Source organism: Lynx rufus, unplaced genomic scaffold (genome assembly GCF_022079265.1).
Source record: "Lynx rufus isolate CCGP_SWC_20201006 ecotype Redwood Valley unplaced genomic scaffold, mLynRuf1.p SCAF_9, whole genome shotgun sequence".
NCBI classification, from domain to species: Eukaryota; Metazoa; Chordata; class Mammalia; order Carnivora; family Felidae; genus Lynx; species Lynx rufus.
Window position 1 is genome coordinate 1177830 of NW_025814897.1, and position 19580 is coordinate 1197409.

General features: G+C 41.3%; 1 protein-coding gene across 1 annotated transcript in view; it reads right to left on the reverse strand.

The window, feature by feature from the left end:
* Positions 1 to 203: 203 nt before the first annotated feature.
* Positions 204 to 19580, reverse strand: part of MMP20 (matrix metallopeptidase 20) — a 50262-nt gene continuing 30885 nt past the window's right edge. The window contains exons 9-10 of the mRNA XM_047071305.1: positions 1211 to 1314; positions 204 to 304 (exon numbers count right to left, since the gene is read on the reverse strand). Coding sequence (XP_046927261.1) covers positions 204 to 304; positions 1211 to 1314 — 205 coding nt within the window. The remainder of the gene's footprint in view (positions 305 to 1210; positions 1315 to 19580) is intronic.

The following is a 19580-nucleotide window of genomic DNA, read 5'->3' on the forward strand; positions in this document are numbered from 1 at the left end:
AAATCTCCCATTTTGATTAAAATTATGAATTCACAACCGTGAAGAAATGTAGAAGTGTAATTATTTTTGATGAACTGGAAACTGCCCTTAGGATCGAAGGCCACGGGAACAACCCCCATCCTACATTCTGCCTTGGTCCTTACGTCCAGGGACCAGCTGCTTGCGCTCGCGTTCGTTCCCTAGAAAACACGAGACCTTCCTGTCTAGCAGCCAATCCAGGAGCTAGATTTCAGCACACTGACCACATCTTCCTTCTCTGTGTCATACTTGTACGCTTTGGGTCCTGAAAAGAAGTAAATGTAGCCTAGAAGAGACAAAGTTGAAAATGTGGTTACTGAAGATGACCTAGAAATCCGTAAATGGAGGATTTGGAGGTCGTCCTGGAGGCGAACTGGGGATTTGTCAGCCGGAGCACAGGACCTCTGACTTGTCGCTCATCCCTCACCTTCCGCTGGGGTATACCCTCCGGGAAATCCCCTCCCCCGTCTCTCCCTAGTGAACCACTGGCCATTCTGTAAGCCTCAGCTGAAGTCCCACCGTGAAGTCTCCAACTGGGAATGTTGGTTCTCATCTTTTCTTTCTTAGATCGCCTGCTGCAGTTGTTGTGAAGATGGCCACACAACTCAGTACGAAATTACACTGTCTTGTTTTCTAGTAATCTTATCTATGTTGGATGGAGGGGCATTTCCGACTGTTGTTAGCCTCTCCCCAAGAGCAGAGAATGTATCAGGAAGGGTCTCTGAATTTCTGAACAGAGTCCAGCTCTGTGCTATATGCTCAAGAAGAATGTGTAGACTGGTCCACCAGATCCAATCGCATTTATTCCACTTGGTTCAGTTCAATTCAACTTTCCCGGCTACATGATAGATTTCAGGAGTTGAGTGATGGGAAAGGGAAAGGCCCTGGGAGGGCCAAGAATATGCACATTTTCAAGATGAAAAGGGCAGTTTTTACTGGATGGGCTTTAAGATGTACCCGACTGATGGACTGAAGCTGTACTTTTAAAACTTTCTATTTGCAAAGAGAGATTCTGGATGGCACACATTTTATACTCTTTCTAGCGACGTGGTTCGCTAAATTTATAAGGGACTCAGGACTGACATTAAGAACAAGAACTCCCATTTGGAAACCGGTTTTCTGTCATGTGAACACACAGCCCAGATTTCTTGCCACAGTTTCCACAAAGAAAGCTTTTGGTGGAAACACTCACCATTTAATTCCACAGCAGCATCTATCTGGCCATTAACTCCTGAAAATTCCTCTTCAGTATTCTTTGGGTAGTCTTTTTCCATTTTCCCTTTTCGTTCGTCATAGCTGGAAGAAGTGTTATTTCATGAATGATGTTAATAAGAGGTTCTTATCCATTGCAGGTGACACGGTGCTACTCCGGCATATTTAGCCAGGGCTGATTTGTGGCTTTACATGCACGTGTGTGTGCCTCTTCCTCTCTGTGTCACACACATGTGCACACACACGCGTGCACACACACACTCTATCGCTTCTCTTCCAAGTTCCTGGGATTCTAGGACCACTAATTTGGCAATCATTTGCTCCAAACAGTCTAAACAGATATATTCTTAGAATTATTCTTGGAATTATTAATTAATCATTAATTCTTAGAGTTATTCTATGCGTTATAGCAACATGTTCCTATAATTAAAAAAAAGACACGCTGCCTCTTGAAAGGAACTCTACATATATTTTTGGTGCTTTATTAACTGTTTCAATGATCCCCCGCCCCCCTCCACGCATGAATCTGTGGGCTTAGATTCTCGTCCAAGAATCAGTTGAAAGCCCTTCGTGGGGACTTTTTAGTCATGGGCTTCTTGCTTCGAAGCCGTGGAGGAAGGATCAAACAAACAATGCAGAGCGAATAAACACAGATGTGAACAGTCAATAGATAGCGATCAGAAACAAGAAAATCTCGGATAACTGAGCCTCTGCTTTGAAATCAGTTGAACTGAGTTAAATCGCTTTTGTTTCCTGGAAAGATTATACGACTGACCGGATAGTAGATTAACTTTCTTTTTCTGGATCAGCAACCACCACGCAGTGATAACTCAGAAGACTGTTTAATACATCTCTTTGTGATCTGCGTTGCCCCTTGTGAAAGAGACTGACTCGTATGAATCAGCGTGACTCGTACGGTTCGGCACGTAGGCAGTTAGGCAGACTTGGTCTCAAGTGTGAGAAAGTTCCTTCTTCGTCGGCACGGAGCCCCCCGTGGGCACATTCCCAGAGTGGACACCACCCGCCCCCTCCCGCCCCTGCCCCGAGAGGTCAGCCGGTTCCTGCTGGTGCCTGGAGTGCGGGGCAGTTTCCTGCTGCCACAGACGACAGCCGCCTGCCCAGTGCGCCCGGCGGGTGGCTCTGAGTGCGGGCTGTGGGCTGGGGACAGACCTGTCTGGACACTGGGAGGGACCCCACACCAGGAAAGAAGTAGTCGGGCCAAAGTGACAAGTGGGTTGAGCTGCTTGGTGGAGTGGTGTGGACGGGAGTGGATGCCGAGTGTCCCCAGCTCCCTTTTCGGGAGTCACTGCACACAGATAAAAGTGGGAAGCATTTACTGTGTCACCAGAAGTGTCGATACCGTGTGTGGGGACGGGGCACCTGGGTGTGGGGAGTGACCGCAATGTCTCAGGAGAGCAGTCAGGGCAAAGCTGGAGGAAAAAATAGGAACGGCCTAGGCACATTGGCTCCTACATTTCTTTTGTTCACTCCCTTCCGGGCTGTGAAAAATCTGCAGTCGTTCATTCAAAGTGCTTTGCTTATTAATCTTTGTTCACTAGGCTGTGTCTACTTGCTTCCCTGACACGGTTTTATGGAGGAAATGGAAGCTTTGAGGAAGAGAGATCTAAAGCCTAGAATACTTGGGGAGTAAGTGCAGAGGGGAGGGCGAGGGGAGGGTCTGCAGGCGGAGAGGGAGGTGGTGGGAGGGTGGTGCCCCTGCCTTCCTCAAATTCTTTGTCTGAAGCCAGCCCCGTGCTCAGGGAGTGGTGGAAGGACTTTCGTGTCTGTGTTCTCTTTCGCCTGCTCGGAATGGAGCCCTCGAGGCTGCACTTTGTACACCAGGCTGTGCCTCAGCTTTGTGCATGGTAACCAAACATTTAGGAGGGACCTTGAAAACATAATCGCCATTTATACTGTTTTGCGGCAAAACATGTTCTCCATCCGAACGAGTGACTGATGAAAGAACGCCTGCAGGGAAACCACTTGCAAGTGGGGGTCTGCCTGTTACAGGCATTGCATGCTTCTTATTACAGTGGGTGGGTGGTATATTACAGTCAATGGGTGTTACATTACAGTGGATGGGTGTTATATTAAAGTGGATGGGTGTTATGTTACAGTGGGTGGGTGTTGTATCACAGTGGATGGGGAGGGCTGGGGAAAGGACAGAGCAAATACCTGTTGTTCTCGAGAACAGAAAAACAGTTTAAAGGCAGGAATACATTTTAAAGAGAGAATACTGATTATCAACCCAATAGGAAGATATGGAGGAAAGATCTTTCTCTTTTATCTGTCTGCTTATTCACAAAGAGGGGTGGCAGTAATACCTAAGATCTTATACATAACTCTTCAGAGGATGACAGGGGTAATAACATACATAAAAGTGTTTCGGGAGAAACAGGAAGAGCATTACCATCAAACCATCGAAAAGAATTACCACTTATTTTCATGATCATTTCGTAAAGAAAAGAGACCTTAACACCAAAAAGGCAGAAAGGACATAATCTCAGCGTAAAAGACGGTTCTTGCCAACAACGTGTCTTTATACTGACCTGGACTGTACCCCTACATTTATGAAGTTGTTCTGTTCCTATTTTGCTGTGGGTTGGTGCAAAGTCTGTGATAATCTAGTCCTTGGTTTGTGGGCAGATTGTGAGGGTTTCTGCTACAGAGCAAAAAGCATACTGTGTACCATCAGATGGCTCTGGGTGTGAGCTGACTCTGTCACCTCCCGGCTCTAAGATCAGGGGAAAGAGCTCTGAGCTCTGGTTTTCTTATTTGGAAAAGAGTGGTCATGAGGACGAGAGACAATTTACACACACACACACACACACACACACACACACACACACACGTTCCTGGCATATGTAGACACCAAGAACCATTAACGGACCTGTTGGCATGGGGTTGAGTAAACTTGGTGACTTGACCTGGGCCCTTAAGTCATCCAGGAGCTTAATCTTTACCTAATCTTCAAGCACACTTCATCCGGGTAACATTTTGCAGTAGAGGCAAGGGTGAGAAGAGGTGGAGAAAGGAGGACTACAGAATGTGGAGGTAGTCCAGAGAGCACAGCGGAGATGCGATTACGATTCAGAAGGTCTACTGTTACGTTTCGGATTCTGCTGAGGATAAAAGGAAGTTGTGAGACAGGATGAGAGCCACGGGTGTGCGTAGTTTGACGACGGAACATGAATGGAGAAAAGGTCACAAAGAATGTGCGGAGGTTGGCGAGGACCTCTGGGTTTGGACTCACAGGGCACGAAATCCAGCCTCAGATGGACCACTTTCTAGCGAGGTGGCCTGGAACTAATGATGTAAGCTCTCTGAGAGGCAATGTTTTAGCTGTTAAGTGGAGAGAGGAGCACCTACTTCTCAAGGTTGTTGAGAAGACAGAGGGAAAATGAAAGAATATGAGGAAATACTCACCATGATTCCTAACACACAAGCCATCCCAAAACTAGCTGAATGAGAATGTTCAGGAAAGAAATGCATTTTTATTGTGCGTCTGTCATGTACCAAGCACCTGCTAAAATCACTGCCCGCAATGTCTTATCTTGTTTGTAAAACCTGAATACCAACTAAAAATGACTGACCCGTAACCATGTTTATTTCCTCTATGAGCTTCTGTTTCATCATTTAATATTGGTTAATGGAAATAGATATTAAAGAAATCACGACTGGCAGTTAAACTTTACTGGCGATATCATAGCGTCATAAATGTGAGGTGCTTTTTTTTCAGATATGTTATCTTACTCTCCACCTTGGTAATCTAAGGGCTTGGGGGACTATTTTGGTAAAGTGCCAGCATGTGGTTTAACTTAATGCTCTGAATTTAGATCGGGTAGGAATTCTGGTGTGTCGATTATGATGATTTCTAGCATGTGCCAGTAGCAAAAACTGACCCCATTCTGCCTGCTTTGAAACACTGAAAGAGAGCTGTGTCTGCTTAAGGAAAATGTGAGAAAGGAGGGCAAAATGGGTAATTTAGTGGTAAGGTATCTAAGTTCCATGTTTTCAGGAAGTTTCTTCAAGGAGACCTTTCTAGTGAGATGAAAACCTGGAATCCCCTTTGAAGTTCATAATCTACTTCAAGCTAGGAATTAATGGCCTTTTGGGGAGGAAGGGCCTTGTGCAGAGTGTAGACCACTCTCTACAAGTGGTCTAGGAGGAGAGTGGTCAGGAGTGGGAAGAAGGGAGGAGACCATCCCACATCGGGGTTAGGAACCCTGCCTTTGAGGGAAAGGGCTGTGGGAAGATTTTGGAACAAAGACTCTGTAACAATGTGGAAAAATATTGATGGCCTCCATTTCCACCTGATTGTATGATGACATTTAAATTGGCATTGCCAGCCTGAATTCTCTGAGTTCAAAACCTGTATAGAGAACCGTCTTCTGGACATTTCCATTCTTGGGTTTCACCAAGATGCCAAACGCCACATGTACGAAATGGAACTCCTGTTTATTCCTTTATTTCTGCTGTACTTAATTGTATTCTTTCCCCCACTGAATGGCCTTAGCATCTTTGCCAGAAATCAGCTGACCATATGGGTGTATTTCTGGACTGTCGATTTTATTCCATTGATCTCTAAGTCTATCCTCATGTTCCTATCACACTGTCTTGATTACTCTTGCTTTGTAGTTAAGTTTTGAAATTGGGAAGGCTGAGTCCCCCACTGTGTTCTTCTGTTTCAAGATATTTTGGTTTTCCTGGGTCCTGTGGGTTTCCATGTGAATTTTAAGATCAGCTTGTCCATTTCTACAAAGGAATCCAGTGGTATTCTGATAGGGATCGTGCGGAGTCCTGTAGATCAATTTGGGGAGTACTGTCATTTAAAAAATATTAAGGCATCCAGTCCATGAACATGAGGTATCTTTCCATTAAGGTCTTGTTTACTTTCTCTCAACAGTGTTTTGTAATTTTCAGGTTGGAAGTTTTCCACTTCTATTAAATTGATTTCTAAATATTATTTTTCTTTTTGGTGTTATTTAACTGGAATTGTTTATTTTAACTTTCATTTTTGGATTATTTGTTGAAGTGTATAGAAATACAATTGATTTTTGCAAAATGAACTCACATTCTGCAAATATGCTGAACTTACTTATCAGTTCTACCGGGTTTTTTTGTTTTTTTTTTTTGAGAATTCCTTAGGCTTTTCTATATAAAAGGTCATGAGATCTGAACAGTTTTACTTTTTTTCCAATCTGAATGCCTTTTATTCTATTCATTGTTGCTTAATTGCCTTGCCTAGAGCCTCCATTACTGTGATGAATAGAAGTGGTGATAGTGAAAATTTTTGTCTTGTTCCTCATTTTAGGGGGAAAGCATCAAGGCTTTCACCATTGAGTATGAGGTCAGCTGTGGGTTTTCATAGATGCCTTTTCCCAGACTGAGAAAGTGTCCTTCTGTTCCTAGTTTGTTTAGTAGTTTTCATTTTGCAACGGTGTGGGATTTTGTCAAATGCTTTTTCTGCATTTGAGATGATCACATGGCTTTTGTTTCTTAACCTATCAATATGGTGTATTACGTTAATTGATTTTCAGAAGTATTTTTGAGTGATTTTTGCATCCGTATTCACAAAAGCTATTGCTCTGAAGTTTTATTTTCTTCTGATGCCTTGGTCTGGTTTTGGTATCAGGGTAATACTGCCCTCATATAATGAGTTGGGAAATGGCCCCTCCTCTTCTATTTTTTACAGGAGTTTGTGAAAAACTGGCATTGATTCCTCTTTAAATGTTTTGGTAGAATTCATTACTGAAGCATGTAGTCCTGGGTTTTTCTTCATGGATCATTTTTTGGTTATGAATTAAATGCCTTCACTTGTTATAGGTTGGTTCAGGCTATTTCTTCTTGAATCAGCTTCACTCTTTTATTTCTAGGAATTTGTCCATTTCAGGTCTTTTATCATATTTATTGGCATACAGTTATTCATAAGCCCTCCTTTATAATCCATTTAATTTCCGTAAGGTTGGTAGTAGTGTTCCCGCTTTCATTTCTGATTTTAGTAATTTGAGTCTTCTCTTTTTATTTTTTTAAAGTTTATTTATTTTGAGCGAGAGAATGAGTGTGTGCAAGTGGGGGAGGGGCAGAGAGAGAGGGAGAGAGAAAGAGAATCCCAAGCAGGCTGTCAGCATAGAGCGTGATGTGGGGCTTGTTCCCACGAGCCTTGAGGTCATGACCTGAGCCAAATACAAGAGCTGGATGCCCAACTGACTGAGCCATCCAGGCACCCTGAATCTTCTCTTTTTAATTAGGTCAACCTCGTGAGAAACGTATCTATTTTGTTGATCTTTTCAAAGAACCAAATTTAGTTTTGTTGATTTTTCTCAAATTGCTTATATATTCTCTACTTCATTTATTTCCACCATAATCTTCATTATTTACTTCTTTCTGCTGGCTTTAGGTTTCATTTGCACCTTTTACCCAGGGTCTTAGGTGGAAGTTTAAGTTATGGACTTGAGGTCTTTTTTTAAAGGGCATTTAGAGCTGTGCATTTCCCTTTGGGTACTGCTGTCACTGAATCCATACGTTCTCAAATGCAGTGTTTTTGTTTTCATTCTTCTTTTAAGTATTTTCTAATTTCTCTTGTGATTTCCTCTTTGACACACCGGTTGTTCATTTTCACATAGTTGTAAATTATCCAGTTTTCCTTCTGATACTGATTTCTAGCTTAGTTTCATTACGGTCAGAAAAGATCTTTGGTATGATTCAGTTGAGATGTGTGTGGCATCCTAACATGTCACCTATCCTGGGCAATAAGCACTTGAAAAGAACGTGATTTAGTTTTTGTGTCAAGCGTTTGCTAGATCACCATTAGGGCTCGTTGGTTTGTGGCGCTGTTCACAGTTTCTGTGCCTTATAGATCTTGTTGTGTGTTTGCTCCGTTCATTACTGAAGTGAAGTAATGAAGCCTTCAATTATAATTATTCAGTTGTTTCCTCCCTTCATTTTTGTCAAGTCTTTTTTTTTGTTTGTTTTGGCTTCCTGAATTTTGGGGGTCTGTTGTTGGGTTGTTTTATCTTCTTGGTTGATTGACCCTTTTGATCAACCCTTGTTTTGATCAACAACCCTTGGTTGATCACTAAAAAATGTCCCTCTGAATCCCTAGTAATGCTTTTTATTTTAAAGTCTGTTTTGCCTGATATTAGCATAGTCATTCTGGCTCTGTTATGATTGCTGTTTGTATGATAGATATTTTCCCCGTCCTTTTACTTTTAGTCTATTTGTATCTTTGAATATGAAGGTGTGTCTCCTTCAGCATAGAGCTGGGTCTTGTTTTTTTTTTTTTTTCCATCCAGTCTAATAACCTCTGTCATTTGATTACACTGTTTAATCCATTCACATTTAATATTATTGATGTAATTGGATCTGACTCCACCACTTTGCTTTGTACACGTCTCATGTCTTTTTGGTTCCCTTTTTCCTCCTTAATGCTTTCTTTTGCATTAGTGAAGATTTTCCAGTGTACCATTTTAATTTCTTCCATGACTTTTTCACTGCATTTAAAAAAGTTATTTCCTTAGTGGTTGCTGTAGACCATATCATATATACCTTACTTTACCACAAACCGTTGGATTTATACTAACTTAATTTCACTGAGATTCAGAAACATTATTCGTATAAAATTCATTCTTTGGTCTTCCTTTTGGTGGTGGTATTGTTATACTTATTACATCTGTATATGTTATGAACCCCCAAAATATGTTGTTCTAATTACTATTTTAGATAATTTAATGTCTTCTTGAGAAGCTGAGAGGAGAGAAAGTATATGTTTACAGTTTTTGATATATTAACCTTTTTTTATCATTTCTCCTTTCTTTTGTTGTTCTTGTGAACCTGCATTACAGATTTGATATCATTTGATATCATTTCCCCAGCTTAATACAATTTTCCTTACACCCACTTCTTTGATGCTGTTGTTGATAAATATATGTCTCTGAATATTATGGGCCCAACGATACAATTTTATACATATAAATAATAAACATATATACGTGCAGTTTTAAACAGTTAATTTTAAAATCGGGGGTGCCTGGGTGGTGGCTCAGTTGGTTAAGAGTCTGACTTTGGCTCCAGTCATGATCTTTGGCTAACGGTTCATGAGTTCGAGCCCCGCGTTGGGCTCTGTGCTGACAGCTCAGAGCCTGGAGCCCGCTTCAGATTCTCTGCCTCCCTCTCTCTCTGCCCCTCCCCTGCTCACTCTCTATCTCTCCCTCTCTCTCTCAAAAATAAATAAACATTAAAAAATATAAAATCAGTTAAGAGAAGGAAAGGGAGGAAATATACCTTTATTCTATCATAATTACATAATTACGTTTACTGGTGCTCTTTGTTGTTTTCATGTGGATTCAAAGTGCTGTCCAGCGTCACTTGCCTTCAGCCTGAAGAACTTGCTCTAGTATTTCTCGTAAGGCAGATATGCTAGCAACACATTCTCTCAGTTTTGTTTATCTGGGAATGTCGTATTTGGTCTCCATTTTTGAGATAGTTTAGCCAAGTGCAGGATTCTTGGTTGGGAGTTTTTTTCTTTGAGCACTTTGAAGACGTTTCCCAGCACGTCCTGGCCTGCCTGCTTTAGCCAACCTGCCATCTTGTTGGCTCTGCTCCAGTCACACTGCTGCCAGAGTGAGATTTTTACCACATGAATCTTACTGGGTGACTCCCTTATTCAGGACACTTAAAGATATCCTTTTTTTATAACTTCACACTGGTCTCTCTGGAAAGGTGCAGGCCCCCTGTCATCTACACCTCCGTCTCCTTGGGCCCCATCTCTCGTTCTAGCTGCATTATGACCCTTGGAGCTGCCTGCAGTTGTCCCCAGACGCACAGGCTGTTTTGCGTTATCAGTGCCTCTGCTTTGTCTGGAAGCCACGCCCCCCCGCCCCGCCTCCCTCCTGGGAAACTCCTACTTTCTTCTCAAGATGTTCCTTCTTCGACACCTTAACTTCCTCTAAGAGTTCCTTCTTCGACACCTTAACTAGAGCTGGCCATTTCCTATTTGTTTTGCCCCAGTGATCCCCATCCAGTCTTCTACGGGGGCACCTGTGACACTTGGATTGCTCTTAAATCTTTATCCATGCATGTACTCTCAACTGTGCGCCTTGCTGAGGGCCTGGGCAGTGCCCCATATGAGCTCAGGATTTATTATGGGACAGTCATTTCACATCTTTCTCACTCACACCCACCGCCCTGTGAAGCAGATACTATTTCTGCCTCCCTTTGGACGATGACGAAACCAAAACAGAAAGGCCATCCCTGTTGCCCAAGGACTGCTGAGATGAACACTCTCTTAGTCCTTCCTGCACTCTCAGTCCACAAACTCTGAGCTCTCTCTTGAGTGTCAGGGTCCTAGTACAGAGCCTGGTGCAGAAACGTACCCAACAAATTTAAGATTAAAAAGCAAGATTTTGAACTCTACCCATCTTTCTGGTTTTTATCACTTATTTCTCTATGGTGACTTCAGTATATTTGGGGCATCATGAAGGGGAGAACGTGTCCTACTTTGCATCAATCACGCCTCCAGTCTGTCTGCATAGAAGAGTGCCTTATGGATGGAAAGGGGTGGGGCCTGCAGATTTGCAGGTCACTGTACACAAAATTCTTTGACTACCTCAAAGAATGATGGATCTGAGGGCACCCCCGGTCCCCAGGAACTCCCTGGTGTAGCCACTCCTCTGCTGTTGGTAAGCAAGAGAGAACATTTACAGGGAGAAATTAGCCAAAGGTGACGGAAATAACGTAAAGGAAGAAAAAGTGGCTGGACCATTGGGGCCCGCCAGGAAGAGGAAAGGAAGGAGTGAAAGCAAACGGACGTATGGGGAAGAAGCCCTTGTTGTTATGTTTAAGCAACACATCATGTAGCTTGTGGTGTTGTGAGCGCAGGGTGGGGCACGCGGTGGCGTCAGCATGATAGAGCTCCCTTTTGGATTTCAACTTGTAGTTCTCTGCGGCTGCTCCCTGTGAATTACTACTACAGTGACATGTGGGCTCTCACTCTTAGAGCCTAAACCAACCTGGCCCCAGGCTAACCGTCAATCCTCAGTGGGGGATGTTCTTCCATAGTTGTCTCATGGCACATCAGTCACTGAAACGGGTCCCAGCCCTCGGACGTCATGGAGAATCTCGCTGACATTAAGCCTATCCAGAGACTTCTCTTCCCTTGGCACATCATTTATGTCACAGACTGAACCAGCATGACGACCGAAGAAGAACCTGATGAGTGACTAAAGAAAGTAAGTCGTAACACATCAAACAAATTCTTGGTCTATAACTTGAGGCTGCGGCCTTCTGTGTTTTTGAGTATGGCCACGTGCTTTACTGATAGAACATTTGTCTCCTTTGGTCTTTCCCCCCTTTCCTGTTTATTTTTTTTAAGTTTGTTTATTTATTTATTTTGAGAGAGAGAGAGAGAGAAGCAGAGAGAGGGAGAGAGAATCCCAAGCAGGCTCCACATTGATGTGGGGCTCAAGCCCACAAACCATGATATCATGACCTGAACCAAAGTCAAGATTCGGAGGCTTAACCAACTGAGCCACCCAGCTGCCCCTCCTGCCTTTCCTGTTTGGAACAAGATGTAGTGACAGAGGCTTCCTTGAGTCTTGGGGCAACCGCAAGAGTGGCGTCTACATGTTAATAGCAGAGCAAAATGTTAGAAGGAACTTGGGTCCCTGGTGACCATGGATTCACTCTAAGTCTCTTAAACTCCTGACACATTACATACATGAGAAAAACAGACCTTTACGTGTTTCAGCTACAGTTATTTCTGGGTGTCTCTCACTCGCAGCTGAACATAATTTCTAACCAACGCATGGCTTCACATGACAATAAGATGTCATACATCTGAGGCTCTGCTAAACCAGGGGTGCGGAGTTCAGGGTGGGAGAGTTTGTTAATGGAGTAGCTAACGATAGCCTTTGCTCGACTTCTGAGCTGTAAGTCCAGGTTGTTTGTCTTGTTCTTTGGTGCAGAAACCAGGTGTGTTGGAGCATGTGACACAGAAGACTCTCATTGGTGAAAGGAACTTCCCTGTGACCAGCTCTCTGATTGGAGTGCTGCTCAGAGAACTGCTGAGGTTTCAACAATCATTTGTTAATCATCACAAGTTTTTAAGCAGTTGTTAGGCACCATGTAAGTTCCTACAGTTACTGAAAAGTTACTCTATTTGAACACCTACTATGTGCCAGGCTCGGTCTAGGTGTCTCCATGCACTGTTCACTTAATACTCTAAATAACCTCGGAAGGGTAATTTTCTTGTATTATTATTTTTTAACTGTTTATTTATTTTGCGAGAGAGGAGAGACTGCATGCAGGGGAGGGGCAAAGAGAGAGGGAGAGAGAGAATCCCAACCAGCCTCCTCACTGTCAGCGCACAGCCCACTGTGCCTCTTGATCTCAGGAACCGCGAGATCATGACCTGAGCCGAAATCACGAGTCAGACGCTTAACCGACTGAGCCACCCAGCTGCCCCAGCCTTGGAAAGTTAATTTTAAAAGTGCCTGCTGGGTTTCCTTCCCATAATACCAAAATGGGTCTTTGACATTTGAGTTAAACCCCTAGACCAACTTTTTAATGAATCTGTTTTATCCAGATTACTAAGACTTTTCCTTAATAGACACTCACAGAAGCCTAGTTGGAAAGGTGCACTGTGCTTTCCTCAGGGGGGAACCAGGCATCATTATAATCAGAGACACCCTTCCTCACCAACCTTACATTCTCAGAGAATTAAAAACCTCTCAGCAAGCCTCTTGTGTCAGCTGTTAAACCTCAATTCCGCCTGGCTGGAGGTGCATGCTTTGCTGGTAGATGATAGATTAGTTCAAAGACTAGGCAATGAATGGAGAATTGAAATAATGGAAGAGTGGATAATCTCCCAAGTGAGATTCGGGCTGTGAGCAATCTTTGAGAAATTAACTGAATTAACACAAATGCCCTCACACTCCCACACGCAGGCTTCTACAAGCATTTCCAATCTCATTCTTGGAAAATCTGCAATGGGACTTGGGTTTCTCAATACCTATCTTCCGGTATGTCAGCACTGTGATTACAGCCACTTTATTTTAAATGAGGACCTGGGGGAATCTGCCCAGCAGACACCAGGGGCTTAATAAATGAATTACGATCAGGATTTCAGAAAGGAAGTTCCGAAAGAAAGATCTCTGGCTTCTTGGTTTAATCACTGGACTGGAAGTGACGGGTCAGGACAACACATGATGCTCTGAGCAGTGATCCCAGGGCTCTCAGTGGCCTGGAGTCAGCAGGTCTACATTTGTTTGGCACTCATTTCTATAAAATAAAATTCCCTTCTCACAAAACAGATCTGTTCTCCAGTTATATTACTTTCTTGGCTCCAATTTGGAGAAGCTATCAGTCAGATGGAAGAAGCCAAAAACGTATTTATACATTTCCTTTATGCCTAGAAATGGTTATTAAGAGTAGGTGATATGCCAGCACAGCTATGATTCAGAATAGAAGGAGAGTTGAAGAGTTTCTCAGACAAACAAAAACTAAAGGAGCTCACGACCACTTCACCTGCCCTGTAAGAAATATTAAAGGGGACACTTTGGGTGGAAAGGAGACACCAAAAGTGACAGTATAAAGGCAGAAAACACAAAAGCAGTAAAAATATTTCTGTTAAAAAATCAGCCAAGGAACTCACAAAGAAGGGGTAGAAAATACAAAAACATACATCTAAACCATGGGGAGGAGACGAGTGAAGAATGGGTTCAAACTTAAGTGACCATCAACCTAGTACAGAAATGCTATTTGCAGAGGATGTTATATACATACCTAATAGTAACCATAGATCAAAAGTCCCTAATAAGCACATAAGAAGACAGAGAATGAAACTGAAATATATTGTTAAAGAAAATCAGCAACACATGGAAGTGACAAAGACAAGAAAACACCAGAGAAAAGCTCCAGAAACAAGCACAAAACAAGTAATAAAATGACAATAAAGTCATATTTATCAATAATTACCTTGAATGTAAATGGACTAAATGCTCCAATCAAAAGGCATCGGGTGTCAGAATGGAGAAAAAAACAAGACCCTTCTGCCTACAACAAACTCATTTAGTCATAAAGGCACCTGCAGATTGAAAGTGAGGAGATGGAGAATCATCTATCGTGCTAATGGATCCAAAAGAAAGTCAGGGTCATCATACTTATATCAGACAAATTAGACTTTAAAACAAAGACTGGAACAAGAGTCGAAGAAGGGCATTATATCATTATTAAGGGGTCTATCCAACAAAAAGATCTAATAATTGTAAATATTTATGCACCCAACATAGGAGAACCCACGTATATAAAACAGTAACAAACATAAAGAAACTCATTGATAACAATACCACAATAGTAGGGGACTTCAACAGCCCACTTACACCAATGGACAGATCATCTAAACAGAAAACCAAGAAGGAAACAATGGCCTTGAATGACACACTGGACCAGATGGACTTAACAGATATATTCAGAACATTCCATCCTAAAACAGCACAATACAGATTCTTTTTGAGTGCACATGGAGCATTCTCCAGAATAGATCACATATTAAGTCACAAAACAGACTTCAACAAATACAAGAAGATTTAAGTCATACCATGCACCTTTCTGACAACACTGCTATGAAGCTAGAAGTCAATCACAAGAAAAAAATGTGCAAACACCACAAATGTATGGAGGTTAAATAACATACTGTTAAGCAATGAATGAGTCAACCAGGAAATCAAAAGAAGAAATAAAAAAATACATGGAAACAAATAAAAATGAAAACACAATGGTCCAAAATCTTTGGGGTACAGCAAAAGTGAAAGGGAAGTTTACAGGCCCATCTCAAGAAGCAAGAAAAATCTCAAATACACAACCTAACCTTACACCTAAAGGAGCTAGAAAGAGAAAAATAAACAAAACCTAAAACCAGTAGAAGGAAGCAAATAATAAAAATTAGAGGAGAAATAAATGAGATAGAAACAAACAAACAAACAAATGACAATAGAACAGATCAATGAAACCAGGAGCTGGTTCTTTGAAAATATTAATGAAATTTGATAAATCTCCTAGCCACACTTATCGAGAGAGAGAGAGAGAGAGAGAGAGAGAGAGAGAGAAAGAATAAATAAATAAAATCACAAATGACAGAGGAAAACTAACAACCAACACCACAGAAATACAAACAATTACAGTTTTAGAATATTATGAAAAACTATATGCCAACAAATTGGGACAACCTGGAAGAAATGGATAAATTCCTAGAAACATACAAAACTATAACAGGAAGAAATAGAAAACTTGAAAAGACCACAAAGCAATGAAGAAATTGAATGAGTAATCAAAATAGTCTCAACAAATAAAAGTCCAGGATCAGATGGCTTCACAGGCCAATTCTACCAAACATTTAAAGAACAGTTAATACCTATTCTTCTCAAATTATTCCAAAAACTAGAAGAGGAAGGAAAACTTCCAAACTAATTCTATGTGGCCAGCATTACCCTGACACCAAAACCAGACAAGACTCCACTAAAAAAGAGAACTACAGCCCAATATCCCTGATGAACATGGATGTAAACATTCTCAACAAGATACTAGGAAATCGAATCCAATAATACATTAAAAAAATCATTCACCATGATCAGATGGGATTTATTTCTGAGTTGTAAGAGTGGTTCAATATCAATCAATGTGATACATCACATTAATAAAAGAAAGGATAAGAACAATATGATCATTTCCATAGATGCAGAAAAAGCACTTGACAAAGTACAACATCCATTCACGATGAAAACCCTCCACAAAGTAGATATAGAAGGCACAGAGCTCAGCATAATAAAGGACATTTACAAAAAACCCACAGCTAATATCATCCTCAGTGGGGAAAAACTAAGAGCTTTTCCTCTACAGTCAGGAAGATAGATGGGATGCCTGGGTGACTCAGTTGGTTAAACATCCAATTTCAGCTCAGGTCATGATCTCATGGTTTGTGAGTTTGAGTCTCACGTCGGGCTCTGTGCCGACAGCTCAGAGCCTGGAGTCTGCTTCTGATTCTGCGTCTCCCTCTCTGTCTTGGCCCCTCCCCACTTCTATGTGCTCACTCTCTCTGACTCTCTTTCTCAGAAACAATAAATGAATAAATTAAAAAAAAAAAGATAGGGATGTCCACTCTTACCACTGTTATTTAACATAGTACTGGACGTCTTAGCCACAGCAATTTATCAACAAAAAAATAAAAGGCATCCAGATAGGCAAGGAAGAAGTCAAACTTTCACTATTTGCAGATTATCTGATACTCTATAGAAAACCCGACCTAAATGTGAGACAGGAAGCCATCAAAATCCTAGAGGAGAACACAGGCAGCAACCCCTTTGACCTTGGCTGCAGCAGCTTCTTACTTGCTATGTTTCCAGAGGCAAGGGAAACAAAAGCAAAAATGAACTATTGGGACCTCATCAAGATAAAAAGCTTCTGCACTAAAAAGGAAACAATCAACTAAACTAAAAGGCAATCAACAGAATGTGAATAGATATTTGCAAATGACTTATTGGATAAAGGGTTAGTATCCAAAATCTATAAAGAACTTACCAAACTCAACACCCAAAAAACAAATAAGCCAGGGAACAAATGGGCAGAAGACATGAATAGACACTTTTCCATAGAAGACATCCAGATGGCTAACAGACACATGAAAAGATGCTCAACATCATTCATCATCAGTTAAATACAAATCAAAACCACAATGAGATACTACCTCTCACCTATCAGAATGGCTAAAGTTAACAACTCTGGAAACAACAGATGTTGGTGAGGATTCAGAGAAAGGGAAACCCTTTGGCACTGTTGGTGGGAATGCAAACTGGTCCTGTCACTGTGGAAAACAGTAGGGAGGTTTCCTCAAAAAATTAAAAATAGAACCACCCTATGACCCAGAAGTTGAATTATGAGGAATTTATCCAAAAGATACAAAAATGATCATTCGAAGGGGCACACACACCCCAATGTTTATAGCAGCACTTTCAACAATAGCCAAATTATGGAAAGAGCCCAAATGCCCATGGACTGATGAATAAAGAAGATGTGGTATATATGTACAATGGAATACTACTGAGAGATGAAAAATAATGAAATCTTGCCATTTGCAACAATGTGGATGCAACTAGAGTGTATCATGCTGAGTAAAGTAAGTCAGAGAAAGATAAATATCATACGATTTCACTCACATGCGGAATTTGTTAAATGCAACAGAGGAACATAGGGGAAGGGAAGGAAAAATAAGATGAAAAGAGAGAGGGAGGCAGACCATAGGAGTCACTTAAGTACAGAGAACAAACTGAGGGTTGATGGAGGGAGGTTGGTGGGGGGATGGGTTAGATGAATGATGGGCATTAAGGAGGGCACTTTTAAGGATGAGCACTGGGTATCATATGTAAGAGATGAATCACTGGGTTCTACTCCTGAAGCTAAGACTATTCTGTATGTCAACTAACTTGAATTTAAATTAAAAAAAAAAAAAAGAAAATCTGAAAGACTCCACCAAAAAACTGCTAGAAATGATAAATGAATTCAGAAAAGTAGCTGGATATAAAATCAACAGTAATCTGTTACGTTTCTCTACAGTCATCATAAAGCTGCAGAAAAAGAAATTAAGGCATCAATCCCATTTACAACAGCATCCAAAACAATAAGATACCTAGGAAGAAATTTACCAAAAAGGTGAAATATCTGTCCTCTGCAAACTATAAACATTGATGAGAGAAACTGAAGAGGCCACAAAGAAATGGAAAGACATTCCATGATCATGGATTAGAAGAACAAATATTGTTAAAATGTCTATACTACCCAAAGAAATCTACCCATTAAATGCAATCCCTATCCAAATACCAACAGCATGTTTTACAGAACTAGAACAAACTATCCTAAATTTGTATGGAACCACAAAGATCCGGCATAGCCAAAGCAACCTCGAAAAAAGTTGAAGCAAAACTAGAGGCATCATAATTCCGGACTTCAAGCTATATTACAAAGCTACAGTCATCAAGACAGTATGGTACTGGCACAAAACCAGACACATAGATCAATAGAACAGAATAGAAAACACAGAAATGAACCCACAACTACATGGTCAACTAGTCTTTAACAAAGCAGAAAAGAATATCTAATGGAAAAACGTCTCTTCGACAAGCGGTACTGGGAAAACTGGGCAGCAATGTGCAGAAGAATTAATCTGGACCACTTTCTTACACCATGCACAAAAATAAATTCAAAATGGATGAAATACCTAAGTGTAAGACAAGAAACCACCAAAATCCTAGAGGAGAACACAGGTAGTAACTTCTTTGACCTCTGCCGTGGCAACTTCTTACTAGACATGTTGCCAAAGGCAAAGGAAACAAAAGCAAAAATGAACTATTGGGACCTCACCAAGATGAAAGCCTTCTGCACAGTGAAGGAAACAATCCACAAAACTAAAAGGTAACATACAGAATGGGAGAAGATATTTGCCAATGACATATCTGATAAAAGGTTAGTCTCCAAAATCTATAAACAACTTATAAAACTCAATACCCCCAAAACAGATATCCAATTAAAAATGGGCAGAAAACTTGAATAGGCATTTTTTCCAAAAAGATACACAGATGGCCAACAGACACATGAAAAGATGCTCAACATCACTGATAATCAGGGAAATGTAAGTCAAAACTGCAATGAGATACCACCTCACACCTGTCAGAATGGCTAAAATTAACAACTCGGGAAACAATGGATGTTGGTGAGGATGTGGAGAAAAGGGATCCCTTTTGCGCTGCTGGTGGGAATGCAAACTGGGGCCTCCACCCTGCAAAAACAGTATGGATGTTCCTCAAAAAGTTAAAAATAGAACACCCTATGCCCCAGCAATTGCACTACTAGATATTTATCCAAAAGATACAAAAATACTAATTCGAAGGGATACAGGCCCCACCCCCGCCATGTCTCTAGCAGCATTATCATCAACACCCAAACTGTGGAGAGAGCCCTTATGTCCAGTGACTGATAAATGGATCAAGAAGCTGGTGTATATATAGAATGGTATATTACTCAACCATCAAAAAAGAATGAAATCTTGACATTTGCAAGAACGTGGGTGGAGCTAGAGAAATGAAGTGAAACAAGTCAGAGAAAAACAAATACCATATGATTTCATTTGTATGTATAATTTGAGAAACATAGGGTCAAAGGGGAAAAATAAATAGAGACAAAGCAAGAAACAGACTCTTAACTAGAGAACGCAATGATGGTTACAGAGGGGAGGTAGGTGGGGAATGGGGGAAATAGATGATGGGGGTTAAGGAGGGCACCTGTTGTAATGAGCACCGGGTGAC